General features: G+C 40.5%; 1 protein-coding gene across 3 annotated transcripts in view; it reads right to left on the bottom strand.

The window, feature by feature from the left end:
- Positions 1 to 8,677: 8,677 nt before the first annotated feature.
- GOPC (golgi associated PDZ and coiled-coil motif containing) overlaps positions 8,678 to 16,440 on the bottom strand; it is a 42,161-nt gene continuing 34,398 nt past the window's right edge. For 2 of the 3 annotated variants that reach the window (XM_044249984.1, XM_044249994.1), the window contains one exon: positions 10,665 to 13,695. In XM_044249984.1, the coding sequence (XP_044105919.1) occupies positions 13,565 to 13,695 (131 nt within the window). In that variant the 3' untranslated portion in view covers positions 10,665 to 13,564. Of the gene's footprint in view, positions 9,058 to 10,664; positions 13,696 to 16,440 lie in introns of those variants that run through there. The other variant, XM_044250004.1, reaches the window with a different exon arrangement.

Below are 16,440 nucleotides of genomic sequence, written 5' to 3'. Positions count from 1 at the left end.
GCTCTGCCTTTGGTGCGCTGCTGTTTCACTACTGTGTTGGACTATGAATTCTGTGAATTTATTTGTATTCATGTTACTTGGGACTCCTGCATCTTGAATCCTAGGATTCCCCTCTCTCCACCATGACAGATTCTCAGCCATCCGGTTTTACACTACTTGCCTCTGCTGTTTTTGTTACTTCCTCCTGGAATTTCTATTGGATGTTCTTTAGACCTCATTCCATTTCCATCCCCGTCTCTTGGTCCCTCTTACTTATCATCTCTTTATCTTCCTGTGCTGAGTTCTCTCCTGAGTGTCTCTCCCGAGAGACAATATGGCACAGTGGTTGGGTACACAGACTTGAGATTGCCTGGGGGAGAAGGCGTCACCTCTCTGCACCTGTTTCCTTGCTTGTTCTGTGGGGAGAAACAATACCATCCACCTGCCTACGCCTGATGTGAAGATGAGTGAAGCTTCTTGAGCATTGCCTAGCCCACATGAAATACCCCAGTTTACTAATTCCGTCTTCTATCTCATCTGCTTAATCGAGCCACTGAGGTTCTAATTTGTTTTTAAAAAATGTCTACGTCTGTGGTTTCTTTTTCAGATCTGCCCTTTTTTACACTGTCTTGGTATCTTCTAGGGCTTTGATGCCTTCTTTTAATCATTTGAAACATATTCTTTTTTTTAAAATTTTCTTAAAGATTTTATTTATTCATTTGACAGAGAACACAAGCAGGGGGAGCAGCAGACAGAGGGAGAAGAAGAAGCAGGCTCCCCACTGAGCAGGGAGCCCAATGCAGGGCTTAATCCCAGGACCCCAGCATCATAACCTGAGCCGAGGGCAGATGCTTAACGACTGAGCCACGCAAGCGCCCGAAACATATTCATTTTATATTCTCTTTCTGATTGTTCTGTTCATCTCACTTAGAGTAGGATCCGCGATGCAGTGATTTAGAAGGCTTTGGCCGCACTGTTCAGTCAAACTCTTGCAACAAGAGCCATTCTCGGAGTTGCACAGCATGGTACTCATTAATTACACGTGGCTGTCGAGCACTGGAATGTGGCTGGACTGACTGAGGAATTCTTTTTTATTTTACTGAAGGTCACTTATTTAAAAGTAACCAGCCACCTGTGGCTGCTGGCTCCTGTACCGGACTGGGCAAATCTGTGCTTTGTGCCCTCCATCACTATGTCACCCCTCAGACCTTTGTTCACCTGAATCCAGCCACATGAGCCTCTGCGCTGTCCCTTGAACCTGCTGGGGATACACCCCTCCTGAAACCTTTGGGCTTGCTGATCTCTCTTCCTGGAAAGTTCTTGCCCCAGATAATCTGTACAGCTCGTGCTCTCACTTACGCTCAGAATCTCCAGGAGGTCTTCCTCCCTTTCCCTGTCTGAAAACCAGCATTCTTCTTGACACATTTTCTCTCTCCTTTCCTGCTTTGCTTTTCTTCATAATGCTGATCACCATCTGACACGGCGCCTGTACTGCTATTTCTGGCTCTCCTGCTAGACCCCATCCCGTGAGGGAAAAGAGCTTTGTGTGTTTTGTTCCCTGCAGATCCCCAGCACCTTAAGCACTGCTCCATAAATATTTGCTCAGTGAATGAATGGGCAGAGTTCTTGAGGCTCCGTCCTGTGTGTTGTTTCTCCTGACTCTTGTTCAAGATGGTTTGTGTCTTTAGATGGTTTCCTATGTTAATCGTGAGCCCTTCTACTTAGCACGGCTTTTCCCTCCTTGTGAAGAACCTCATGATAATGGCCTTCCTGAGTGGTTTTAGCATTTGTATCTGTCATGTACATCAGGCGGGGTTGCCAGACAAAATACCGGATATCCAGTTAAGTTTGAATTACAGAGAAACAACAAATAATTTTTTTTAGTTTAAGTGTGTTCTATACAATATTTGGGACATATGCATTCATGTCCTGTATTTTTATTTGCTGGATCTGGCAGCACTAACACTAGGAATTGGTCAGCCCTGTACAAGTTTTGGTTTTTTTTTTTTTTAAAGATTTTATTTATTTATTTGACAGAGAGAAATCACAAGTAGATGGAGAGGCAGGCAGAGAGTGAGAGAGGGAAGCAGGCTCCCTGCCAAGCAGAGAGCCCGATGCGGGACTCGATCCCAGGACCCTGAGATCATGACCTGAACCGAAGGCAGCAGCTTAACCCACTGAGCCACCCAGGCGCCCCAGCCCTGTACAAGTTTTTGGTGTAACTTTTGAGTCAGTGGTTCCTAGACCCAGAGCTGTGTGAGGCAGAGCCCCTGGTTTTCATTTGTCAGGGGAGCCTTGGCTGATCATTCAGGGCCATTCATCTTTTGTTGTCTGTTTTATTAGGCAGATCTTTTTCTAGGGTCACCCTTTCACTGTTCTAACTCCCCCTCATGCTAAACCCCAAATCTCGTCTCCTGTCCTTTCCAGGAGGTTACATACCCAGCGTCTGAGTAGCCCAGCCCCCCCCCACCCCCAGGATGCTCAAGCTCCTGCTCCAGTGCTCGTCACTCTGCTTTAAAGTGCCGTCTTTAATTCCGATACCTCGGTATTTCCCTGTATTTGAGATTAGTGAGGCCTTTTAAAGAATTCTGATTTTATTTTACCTAACATCCCTAGGAACTTACAGACAGGTCTGCACCTCATCTTGCTGGAATGATGCCATCCCAGCAGGCAGGAGACAGCATATTTCTTACAAATAGCATAGGATTTAGAACCGTATAGAACTCGCATTTAACCTGGAATTTAATCTAACTACATGATTTCAAACGTATTATTGGCCTTCAGTCAATTTTTTTTTTTAAGATTCTATTTATTTATTTGACAGAGATCACAAGTAGGCAGAGAGGCAGGCAGAGAGAGAGAGAGGGAAGCAGGCCCCCCCACAAAGCGGTGAGCCAGATGCAGGGCTTGATCCCAGGATCCTAGGATCATGACCTGAGTTGAAGGCAGAGGCTTTAACCCACTGAGCCACCCAGGCACCCTGGTTTCAGTCAATTAAATAAGAACCACTAGCCTGAGGGGGTTCTAATGCCCAGACGGCCTGTGTAAGCAAACTAGAGTCTACCCCTCAAAGTGCCTCAAGATTTCAAAACTGAATGCTAAGGACAGCCAGTGACCAACAGTCAACTAGGATTTAAGCTGTAGCCAGTCAGATAATTTCCTTTCTTTGTTCCCACATGTTCTCGAAGTCTTTCTCCTGGCCTCCTTTGGTGGAGTGCTCCTAACCACTCCTGGTTTGGCACCCACGGATTAGAATCTATAGACACTCACATAAATTTAACATTTTTTATTTTATTTTGTTTTTTTAAAGACTTTATTTATTTGACAGGCAGAGATCACAAGTAGAGGCAGGTGGAGAGAGAGGAAGGGAAGCAGGCTCCCCACTGAGCATAGAGCCTGATGCGAGTCTCGATCCCAGGACCCCACGATCATGACCTGAGCTGAAGGCAGAGGCTTTAACCCACTGAGCCACTCAGGCGCCCCAAATTTTAACATTTTTTAAATGCCTCAGTTTATCTTTCAACATTGGTGATTCCGAAACCTATTTCTTAATCCCTAATATTAAGGATTATACAAGGGCTGCTTATAATAATTTCTGTCTTTTGCATACAGCAGGTGATCAATAAATATTAACTCTTCCCTTTCAGGCCAATCTGAAGTCTAAAACTGTCGTCCAGCACCACTTGCCTTCCTTTTCAAGTGGAGGTGGCCTTTTCTTTAACAGTTGCGCTGGCTGTGGCCAGCGGGCAAGGCACACCTTTCTCCCGACACCCACTTCTCACCCATTCTCTCTCTCCCTCTTGCAAAATCCTCTCCCTCTGTGATACTCCTGCCCTCCAGCTCTGCCCCCTTTTCTTCTCGCTGTGCACCTGATGTCCCCCAAGCCATGTTCCCCATTCACTGAGGACTTCTGCCTGGCTCAAGGTCTTCTCCATTCTTTCCCTGTGATCACACTGGAGAATTTGGTTTCCAGCATGGTTTTTTGACGCCTCCTCCAGGAACCTCCACTCTGCCGAAGCTACCTCCACAGATGTCCACAAGAACTATGTCCACAAGAACTTCAGCTCAGAGATCTTACTATTCTGTCTGCTCCAAACCTCCTGTTCTTCAGATTCTTCACCTTTCATCCTCCTTATACATTGACTTCATGAAGGTATTTGATGCCCAGATAGCCATTTTCCTCTGGTTGGTGAACTTCTTTAGTTGCGTTTCCTTTGCACCCAGCACGTGAACTGTTTTGCCTCAGCATTTCATGCTGCTGTCTTTCCAGGACCGCCAAACCTGGAGGGAAGGCCCCCCTCGGCAAACCACCTGCACCTGTCCACCATGGCAGCAGAACATGGTGTAACTATGTTCTCGCACTGGGGCTCTTACCAACTCCCAGTTTCCCCACTGACCAGGGGCCCATTATTCCTACTTTATCAAGCTGATCTTTGCCAACTGCCCCTCAGCAAAGTTCCAAAGCACCCTTCCTGTACTCGGAGGCCTTGCCTGTACCTGCCTGTTCATCCCTCTTCCCACAGAAAACCGCACCCATGCCCGTCCTTTCCTTCTCCCCTCCTGTGTCAACGGGAAAGGGGCTCAAAGCCTTCACTGGGGACCTAATCCCCGTGGGCTTCTCCTTCATCTCAGATTCTGCTCCAGAGATTCCCTTTTCCCTTGCCTTCACCTTCTCTCCCTCTAAGTGGTATCTACCTCCCTTTTGGCTTATAACCTTGTTTAAATCTCTCTCAAGTGCAAAGAATTCTCCGTTAATACCACAAGTCCATCTGCTTATGTGTCCCCTTTCTTCCCAGAGTGATCTAACCTGGCATGTTCATTTGCCTTGGCTCCCACCATCTGATGTAATCTTTGGTTACACGTGGTTATACACTGGCTATACACACAATGTAGTAACCTTTCCATTTGTTTGAGCCTTCTTTTGCATCCCGTTACAACATTTTATACAGTTGTCGTGCAAGTACTGCACATTTTTTGTTTAATTTATGCTTAGGTGTTTTCTTGTTGTTGCTGCCATTGGAAATGGTACCGCCCCTCTCCTCTTAATAGATCAAGAACTGGTATGGCCTTCTTGGAAAAAAGTATACATCCTGCAACTGTACTGCCTCTGTTCAAATTCTATCCCTGTATAAACAAGAAAGTATTAGTTTACCTCTCACTGACTCCATTTCCTTATTTCTAAGTGGAATTGTAGTAGACTATACTTCATGGGGTTGCAGTGAAGATTACAAGGGTTAATACATGTAAAATCCTTACAGCAGAGCCTGACCCATGGTGGGCATCATGTTGGTATTAGCTATTATAGACCTTTTTAATTTAAAAAAGTTTTAAATACTAAAACATATTTTTTCTTCCTCTTTGACTTCTGTTTATATTTTATTCCTTTACTAAGTTTCCCTGTTTCTAGTAGTTTCTAGTTGATTCTTCTAGTTTTTCTGGGAATGTGATCATGTCTGCCAATAGTGCTGTTGCAACCTCCTTTACAATATTTGTACGTACATTTAATTCCATTGGCAATACCTCCCCTACCAGATTAAATGCTTCTAGTATCTCCCTACCCAACATGATGCTGGCTTAGAGGTAGCAACAGATTATGTTTAGGTGTGTATTATTAAGAAAACATCCATTCATTCCTTTTTTTCCTCACCAAGAATTAGTGTTGGATTTTCACCAATGACTTTTCATCATCTATGGAACTAGAAGGAAATGATTTTTGGGGTCCCTGGGTGGCACAGTCACTTAACTAAGTGTCCAACTCTTGGTTTCAGCTCAGGTTGTAATCTCAGGGTCACAGGATCGAGCCCTGAACTGGGCTCCAGGCTCAGTATAGAGTCTCTTAAGTTTCTCTCTCCCACTGTCCCCCTTTCTGTACTCCATGTGTTCCTGCATGCACTCTCTCTCTCTCAAATAAGTAAGTCTTTAAAAAAAAAGGAAAGCAAATGGTTTTCTTGCCTAGGACCCACCCCTTTCTAGACCCAGCCATACGATTAATTATATCACTGTATGTCCTAATATTAAACATTTAGTTATAGTATGTGAGTCCATTAAACTGCTGAGCTCACATCGGTAACATTTTATTTAGGGTTTTTGCAATAATGTTTTTTCATGAGACAGGTCTTTTCATTTTTTTCTGTGTCAGTCTTCATCAGGTTTATTAGCTTGACAAAAACAATTTCATATTCTCCTTTGTTTTTTTCCATGGAAATATGTTTAGATTTTAAAACTTCATTCAGTTGTTTTTTTTGTTTTGTTTAATTTTATTTGAGAGTGAGCACACAAGCAGGAGTGGCAGAGGGAGAGGGAGAAGCAGACTACTCGCTGAGCAGGGAACCCAATGCTGGACTTGATCCCAGGACCATGGGACCATGACCTGAGCCAAAGGCGGACACTTAACCGACTGAGCCACCTAGGCACCCCAGCTTCATCCAGTTTGGGTAAATTACATTACCATAGAAAAGTTTTCAAATTTATTCATATAGAATTGAACAATAGTTTTTTTTTTAACATTGAGTTCCCTATTTTTATGATTATTTCTCCCTTCTTTTGTACATTTGTCCTTGCTTTTTTTTTTTTATTAGTTTAGCCAGTAGTTCATCTATTGTTTTTCCCTGTAGCCCTCAGCAGAGTTGTAAAAATGCCCTTACCAATAGTGAGACTGATACCTTCCCAAATGTCACAAATATCCTGCTGCAAGCTGGCTCCCTGAAGACTGTGAGAACTCTGTGCATGCGAAGAGCAAGGGAGGGAATGCTCCCATCTCAAGGGTCTGCATCTCTGCCATAGAATGTGAGGAGTTCCCACAATGCAACAGTCACCCAACTGCAGGAAATTTCTAGTGAAATTCAAATCCAGCTCAACTATCATTTTTAAAAATAAAAACTGAATCTATCCTAGGTTTCACAAAACCTTGCACCATTAAAAAAACAGAAATAATTATTGGGGGAGAAAGACTGAAAAGCTGAGTTTCATCTGTATTTCCCTTTCCCCTCCTTGTGACCCATAAAAGTAGAATCAAGAGAGGGTTTTAGTCCTGTCTGACACCTACTAGCTGTGTGACCCTGGACAAGGAATATAACTTTCTAGTTCTCAGTTTACTCAACATCCCAATAAGAAGTATTTTATTTGACAATCTTCATAAAACCGAGCTCTAGTAAGCGGAAGTAGAATACCATAGTTGGGAATCTGCTGCCCCCTGCTGGCATTTTGACAAATTGCAAATTTTACCATTCCCAAGCATAGACTCTTAGTTAAGTCTGTATATTTTACATTTTGTGGATCTAGTTTTCTTGCAAATAGTTCCATTCATCTATCTTCCTATTTGTAAGCCAGAAGTCTTTTACAATCAAATACCACCTTGACTTGAACTTTAAAACAAGATTGTTACTTTTGCTTTCGAATCTTCCTTCCTTCTCAAATTCTTTGAAAGTTTTGTTGCAACCTCCCAAACCTATGATGGTTTTTTTATAATTTTCTTGTGGTTCTGTTAATTTTTGCTTTATATAATTTGAGGCTATTTCAAATTAGTAAATAAAAGGTTAGAATTATTTTAATTTTGTAGTGAGCTGACTCTTTAAGGACTGAAGTAGCTTTCTCTATCCCTGGTAATGCTTTTTTTTTTTTTTTTTTTTGAAGCTTAGTTTCTCTGATACAAATAATTATCTCAGCTGGCCTTTAATATATGCCCAGTGTATCTTCTTTATCATGTCACTTTCCAATTTTCTTTGTCCTTATGTTTTAGGTATGAATTATTTTTTCCAATCTGAATATTGTTTTAATGAGAGAGTTTAGTTCTTGATCAAGCCCTCTCAAAATCCAATCCTAGTAGCACATTCTTGGCACCTGCCAGTATATGCTAGCTAATTCTTACACTTTTGAGGTCTCATCTCTTTTCTCCCTTGCCAAGCCTAACACATCCATACCCAGGCTGTGCTAGGATTTGAGCCTAGTTATTGGCCTGGCAACCAATAGAGGACCAAGGGGACAGTTATTGTCTGAGGCGGCGGGGGTGCTAGCGGGACCCACAGAACTAAGCACAGAGCTGCACTCACAACTCTGATATTACAGAGAAAGAACACCAAGCAAAATCAGCAAAGGGAAAAGGCATGTGAACGAAGTCCAGAGGAAACCATGCACAAGCTCCAAGAGTCTTCTAATTAAGTCACAGAAGATGAGCTGCATTCCTTCAGCCATGATGTGTGACATAAAAATACTGTCCACCAGGGAAGCCTGCCCGACCCTGGGCAAGCCTGGAGTCCAGGGTTTTTACTGGGTACAGTCATGGAGGCACTCTCTGCCTAGCATGTATCAAAATTCCAGATTCCCAGAAGGAAGGCAGGTGTTCCAACATAAATCTTACTGTTTGTACAAAGCCTTCAGGAGGCACAATAAACCACTCTTATCAGTAAGGGAATGGGAGGGGCGGGATACTCCTAAACTCCAAACTGCTACATTACTAGCCACAGGTGAACTTTGCAGGTAGGCCTTTCTAAGGGCCACAGTTCAGGCACACCATCTATGAAATATTTAATAAACTGAGCCATGACTTCATGCCACTCACCTAACCGATCAGATCATCCTCTTCAGCCTCTGGGTGGGAGATAAGCCAGTTCCTCATCTATTAACCTATCTCCTCACATCTCCTGGTCCACTTGTGTTAGCCTGGGTCTTCCAAGAAGCAGACACCAAGACCAAGAAGGGATCTGCTGTGTAACAGATTTATTGAGAGCAATGCTGGTGAGGAAATAGAGAGGAAGCTGGGTTTAGTGGGAAGCCAGAAGCACCCAGACCCCGATGCAGTATGAGCTCAGCTAAAGGAGGGAAGGTGGGGAGGAAGCCACTCAGATCAGAACATAATCCTGTGGGAGTCTGGCCAGACCGTCAGGAAGTCCTCAAGCCCAAGGCAAGGGGTCCTAGTACTCCCGTCATGATCAGTCACTGCGGGCAGCGGCTGGAGAAGCTGGGATAGATTTCAGAGTGCAGCAGCTGGGCGAGCCTGGAGTCAGTGTGCTCCTCCTGCTGGAGATCTGGGAGAGCATTCTCCTGGCCACCACCACAGGGGCTCCAGTGCTCAATATACATCTGAAAAAGATTCAGTATCAAACAAATATTTAGCACCAACAGCACAACGTAACTTGCAATATTTTTAGTTAAAAAAGATACAAAACCACCTAAACTAGAACACTGATTGCCTGGGTGGCTCAGTGGGTTAAGCCGCTGCCTTCGGCTCAGGTCATGATCTCAGGGTCCTGGGATCGAGTCCCGCATCGGGCTCTCTGCTCAGCGGGGAGCCTGCTTCCCTCTCTCTCTCTCTCTCTGCCTGCCTCTCCGTCTACTTGTGATTTCTCTCTGTCAAATAAATAAATAAAATCTTAAAAAAGAAAAGAAAATGTAGGGGCACCTGGGTGGCTCAATGGGTTAAGCCGCTGCCTTCGGCTCAGGTCATGATCTCAGGGTCCTGGGATCGAGTCCCACTCAGCAGGGAGCCTGCTTCCTCCTCTCTCTCTCTGCCTGCATCTCTGCCTGCTTGTCATCTCTCTCTGTCAAATAAATAAATAAAATCTTAAAAAAAAAAAAAACCCGAAAATGTAAAACACACACACACACACAAAACCCAAAATGTAAATAATCTTTTACATTTCATAGACTGAACAACATCCATGCAAATGAATTCTGGGAATTCATTCTTTGGAAAAGAAAAAGTCTTTTCCAAACTGCTTGGTGGGGTGGAAGCTTAAACTGCCATACAGACAGCATATTCTATGAGGTCTAAATCAAGGTTAATCAACGACAAAAAGTATTTCTGAATGTTGGTAACTCAAGTAATTTTCTGAAATGTGATTTGTATTCATCAATACTAAGAGTAAAATATCATTTGTAACTTTATCTTGATTGACCTCAAATACCCTAACAAAGCAAAGGCATTCCTACATATGTTACACCTAGTCCTTTGACATAAGTGACCATATCTAAAACTTCTGAAGCAATTAAACAGAATAATGTTTACATATGTTTCTAAAAATTATTTTACACCTATTTTGGAAACTTCTCAACTATATGGGCTCAGATGATAAAATGGAAGAATGTCTTCTTACATGGTATCTAACAGGATGTTTTTTAATTTGCTTCAGTTATCCTCTTAGAGAACACGGATATCAAAATCTGTAACACAAAACTAACCCAAGGAGACTAGTCTGCTAAGTTCTAACAAAACACTGGCCCCACAGTCGCTCTGACAGCTCCTTCCAACCACCATGTTTTTAACTGACCCAGAGTAAACAGTTCCTATGATCACACAGTTAATTCCTACCAAAAAAAAAAAAAAATTGTTCAACTATAGTAATTAGGTTTCAGCCTTTTCATGAACGTGATGGCCTGTTAGTACAAATGATAGGGGCTACCAGAAATAAACCAAAATATTTAATGGGAAACTTAAAATGTTTATTTTTTTAAAAAATGAGATCAATACAGGGGTGCCTGGGTGGCTCAGTTGTTAAGTATCTACCTTTGGCTCGGGTCATGATCCCAGGGTCCTGGGATCGAGTTCCGCATCGGGTTCCCTGCTCAGTGGGAGTCTGCTTCTCCCTCTCCCACTCCCCCAGCTTTTGTTCCCTCTCTCTCACTATCTCTTTCAAATAAGTATAATCTTAAAAAAAAAAAAAAAAAGAAAGAAAATGAGCTCAATACCATTTTAATGTAGAAGATGCCATCTTTATTTACAGGCTAATAAAAAAATATTAAACTCAACTTAACTAGATATAATACATTTGTCATAAATCCTATATATTTGAGGCCAACCCTATGTGGAAGACTGAGTAAGTATAACGGTGGAATACATAATAAAGATATCAGATAATGTGTGACTTACACATGAATCAATGCATTTTGTTTCTTAACATGAAAACAAAGTAAGTCCACTGTGTGGGGAGTAAAACCAGCACCAAGCACAAGCCGTGTTACCTTTTGACAGCTGTTGAGTTATAATTACCAAGACTCACAACCTTTCATTTCTCTTAAACCTGTTTTAACAAGCCTCATAAACCCAAATATTGTTGCTCCATCAGACTCCTAACAGATACTGCAGAAGAGAATTTTAGAGGCTAAAATGTAAATATACACACATACACATAACCCTCACATTGTTGAACATGTTCCCTCAGCTCTTCTGTTGTTTACTTGCAGATTTTTCTTTTACCTTTTTAACTGTGATGGTTAACTTTGCAACAGTTCTCTTCTTTGCTGTTTATTTGACTTTGTCTGAGAAACCTGAGTGTTAGGAATTTCTTCCCTATAAATGTGAAAATATAAAAACTGCTTCTCATTCCATCTGTTATCCTTAGCTCATCCCCTAGAGACCATTCTAAAATGAACTTCTAACTGGGTACTTTCTGACCTGCCAGGAAGCTACATCTGAACAACGGGGTTCTCATACAGACTTTGCAAACCAGGGTGAAGCAGGAATGAAAACAGAACTGACTTAGGCAATCTTAAACTACCTGTGAAATTCTTCCTTCTGCTCTTCAGCCCTTGAAAGGAGTTTATATCATAACCATCCCATATGATCCATGTTACACTGCGTCTCCACAGAAATGCTAATTCAAGGCTCTTAAAATACTCTTCATGGGCTTTTAGATTGTTCTCGAAAATCAAAAGGTCTAGCTAGTATCTCCTAAGGATTCTGTCTAGTAGATTAAGGATATTCTCTGAAAAAAACAAAAACAAAAATTGCCATGGTCATTCCATCCCAGGCTGTGTTTTAAAAAAAACAAGAACATGGTTTCAAGTCACAACAAAAGTGTTTTCAGATACACTGCAATGGAAATTTTTTTGGCTAAATGAATAAACTTGCTCATCTCCAGCTTGCAGTTCTCATGTCATGCCTGGGGTATGTGTTTGGTGTAGGGGGAATGCATAAAAAATTCTTTTTTCTTGTAAGAGGCCTAGCCTGTCAGGAGCAAACAATAACATGGAGCTTGCTAATTTGGTTGTACAATTAAATACTAGCTTTTGCTGGGAGGCAACATTACTCTAACAATGTATTTAATATCAGTAACAATATACACTATGAAGTGCATTTCTATTAAAAACTAATATGGTGATATACAGATGAACTGAACCACCCAAAACAAACCATAAATGAGCAACAGTTAAAACATAAAATTTATAAATAGCAAAACCACCAAAGAAAGTATATACATTGTACAGATTTACCTATGAACAAATATATAGTGCATCTAGGATAAACAACAACAAAAAAGTGTTATATATCACATAACATCTGAATATTAGACATGAAGATACTGGTAATACTCTAAAAGCCTTTGTAGGCTTGTCCCCCACTTAATATCCCCTTAAATGTATAGCCTTTAAAAAAATCAGTGATATTGGCAAAACTATCACCTCTTTAAATGCAATGTTTTCACTTTACCCAGCAGGGTACAGTAGCCTGCAAAGCAGTAAAAGCAGGCTCCCTCCCGGGCTTAATCCCAGGATAAGATAATTAACAGATCTGTAGTTTGTGAATGACAGCACTTTCCTCAAGCAAACACTGAGATGAAAAGCCAACCCGAACAATTACTGTATCAAAACGTTCTCGGCTTTTTAAATGATTGGCAAATAAGTTACTTTGAGAGAAAACTGCTGTGTAGACGCAATGTAATTTCACTGACAAATCTAAGTTTTTACTGCCAGGAGAATGTATCGTTAAGTACCAAGACTATCACAAGACAAACTTTATGAACAACTCAAAATGTATAAAACTGTCTTTTGTGGATCCCAGAAAAAAAAAAAAAAACCACTGGAGTCCAAACATTAATAATGTAATGCTCCAATACCATGCACACAGATAACATAATTGAGGACAGATATTTTACACTCATCTGCATTTCTTTCAAAAACCAGGAAAGTACAACGTACAATAACTTTTGAGAAAGTATTTCTAGTGCAGCATTGATTGATAAAGGATTCCTTAAAGAAAACTATTTTCTACTGCATTGAATAAAGCTGAAAGGCAAACTCATTACAATAAATGATCATTAAGAACTGATTTAGGTATCAGGATGCACAATAAATTAAATTAAAAAACTAAAACCATTCTTTTAATTGAAAAAAAATTAAGTCAAGCTTACATTTCTGCAATTCATTGAGTTAAGTTCTGTCTCTGAAATACCACACTTAACATTCTGGTATATATAATATGAATTCATTTATTCTCTTGTATTTAAAGGCTATTTCTTATAAAATTCTGGTTAGCACAGTCCTTCTACTAAATGGAAAAGGAGCCAAATAAAACAGTAGTGCTTCATTTGGTACTTAAGAGCCTAGTAATATCCCTTTGGGAAACACATGCTTTGGTGCTTTACAATTTTAAGAAAATCAAAGTCGCTTTACATGCAATAGCTAATTATGGTATACCACAGAAAACCGGGAGTTTTACGCATTTAGAATTGTTCACATGAAGCCCTGAGGTACCCGCCTGTCATTTAGGCTACAAGCCTCCCTTGATCTTGTATAGTCTTTGTCACCGTTTCCCTAGTGCCCCAAACTCAGAGGAGTCTGATCAACAATCTTGTCCGGAGATACAGTCAATTTAGTATGATTTTTTGTGATACAGACTGTGCAGATCGTCTAGTTTAGAAGCACTGTCTTCTACGGGAGTTTCACTTGAAGTTCCTAGGTCTCCATTTTCATGTCCATCAGCTACTGCCTTCTTATTAAACCCTGAAGGAAGGAGAAAAAAAGCAGATACTTTCTAGTCCAAAAAAAATCTTGTAGCTTTATTGAGCAAAGACAAAGGAATGCCCACTATAATTATTAATAGTAATGTGGCAAATAATGGGGCCCTAAATTAATCAAGTTAGTAATTTCTGACAAAGGGATTCTTCCTTCTTCTGGCAGACAGCAAACACTGTACATATTTTTTCATATTCTCTGTTGGACCTATCAAAAGATTATATGTAATTTCCTATCAGACTTTCCATGAAACTTTGAATATACACAATTATAAAATTCAGTTAAGTTCTACTTACACAAATATATAATAACCAACTACATGTTTCTTTTACATTTTGCTTTCAGATTACTTAACTGCAGTGCACTGAGGCAAAGACTAGCTTATTGCTAAAAATCAGAGTTGCTGGCAAGACAATGTCCAGATACAATCTAAAACAAATTTTGGTTAATCTAAAAAATAGACACTGGGCTTACAATAGATTAGAGTTGATTATGTCATCTATTTAGTAAGCTATGAAGTACAGACACGTATTCAACAGTAACCAATGGATACATTTTTTGTGATTTGAGTCCATTAATAGTAACAAATCATAAAAGCATACATTGTGGTTATATGAGTCATATTTTAAGTGGTCTGTAGTTTACATAGGTGACAGAGAAGTCTTTTAGCCTCAGCTGCAAAAAAAAAAAAAAAAAAAGAAAGAAAGGAAGGAAGAAGCCTTCTGATCCAGACAGAAAATAGCAGAAAGGCTGAAGGACAATGAAATCGTACGGAAAGCAGCCCAAGAGTGTACAGTTTTGACATACTGCCACAATAGTTGTGTTCAAGATGTATGGGGAGAACACAATTGCTATTGCTGTCTACGTGTAGATAATTAATAAACTCCAGGTTTACCACAAAAACATTAGTTCATCAGTTCACTATATAACTCTATGCCAGAAATTCTCATTTTTGGTTTTCAGGATGCCCTCACATTCTTAGTTAGTACTGTGGATTCCAAAGAGTTTTGTTCATGTGGTTTATTAATGTTGTGTGAGTTACTGATGTTTACCATATTAGTAATTAGAATTTCTGAGAGAGCTAAAAAAAAATATGACTTATTTTCAATTTTGCAAATATCCTTAAAGTCTGGCTTTAGGGCCACCTGGGTAGCTCAGCTGGTTAGGCATCTGCCTTCGGCTCAGGTCATGGTCCTAGGGTTCTGGGATTGAGCCCTGCATCAGGCACCCTGCTCGGCGGGGAGTCTGCTTCTCCCTTTCCTGCTCTCCCTGCTTATGCTCTCCCTCCCTCTGTGTCAAGAAAATAAACAAAATCTTTTAAAAAAATAAAGTCTGGTTTTTATCAAAGATAGCTGTTTGGTTTTTTTGTTTTTGTTTTTTTGCCTCTGCTCAATCTATTACAAGTATACAAAAAGCTCACCCTCATAAAGATACACAGTTGGAAGAGGGAAGAGTAGTTTTAATAGGCTTTTCAGCTAACTGTCAATTTTCTTCTTTGATATTATACCAAAATTGCTCGCCACAGAATTGAGCGGTTCACACTGTTATATTAAAATCCACTTGTCTATATTGCTATTTGAATGACTCTTAGCCATGCAGGATTTTGTAACATATTACACTGGTCTTTTGAATAATATTAGATCACTGAGTTATATAGCAATTCCAAAAGTTGAGATGTTTCATTTTTACTATATCAAAAAAAAAAATCACATTTATTAACATCACCACCAATCTTATTATATAAGTGTAGTGTTGGAAAGCTGTCAAGCTCATGGTGACTGATAAGTGTCTTACAAAATTCTCAATGTAACTTGAAAGCTGAAATTCAGTCATTGGCAATAAACACTATCAGTTGTTTCCCTGAAATGATAGACTCATCTTATTCCTTTCATTTTTATTATTTATTTATTTATTTTTAAAAAGATTTTATTTATTTATTTGACAGAGATCACAAGTAGGCAGAGAGGCAGGCAGGGCGGGGGGTGGGGGGAAGCAGGCTCCTGCTGTGCACAGAGCCCAATGTAGGGCTCAATCCCAGGACCTGAGATCATGACCTGAGCTGAAGGCAGAGGCCCAACCCACTGAATCACCCAGGTGCCCCATCTTGTTCCTTTTGAAGAGAATGGCTGCCAAAGAGTCTGAACAACATAATTTGTCAGTCATTCTTCAAGTCAGAATTGTCTTCCATGAAAAAAAATGGCCAGTTTAGCTAGCTACTTAACTACTTGAATGCTTTTCTTTGAGACCAGCATCTTGGTTCAGCTTGCAGACTCAGTGCTTTACGTATACTTCTCATCTCATAACACACAATACAAAAAAGATATGCATTCAAGGGTCAAGATTTAATAAAATGAACCGTTTTACTATTTCATGAAACTGGCATTTTATTCTTCTTTCTTTTTGTTTTTTACTCTGAGAAGATGGCAAGAAAGAAACAATGATTACTTTAAGAGTAGCACCACTGCCTTGATTCATACTAAGGAAAACAGGAATTTACCCCACAGCTTTTGCACCATCAGTGCAAATATCAACTCAGGAAAAAAAAAAAAAAAACCAGAAATAAGATTTTAGCATTATTATGAACAGTTTTGCAGAGGGAGTTATTTATCCATTTGAGAGAGAGCACGTGCACATGAGTCAGGGGGCAGGGGGAAGGGCAGAGGGAGAAGCAGAATCCTTGCTGAGCAGGGAGCTCAGAGAAGAAAGAAGGTCTCAGTCCCAGGATACTGAGAT

Source organism: Neovison vison, chromosome 1 (genome assembly GCF_020171115.1).
Source record: "Neovison vison isolate M4711 chromosome 1, ASM_NN_V1, whole genome shotgun sequence".
Lineage (NCBI taxonomy): Eukaryota > Metazoa > Chordata > Mammalia > Carnivora > Mustelidae > Neogale > Neogale vison.
This window is presented reverse-complemented; position numbering and strand designations above follow the sequence as displayed.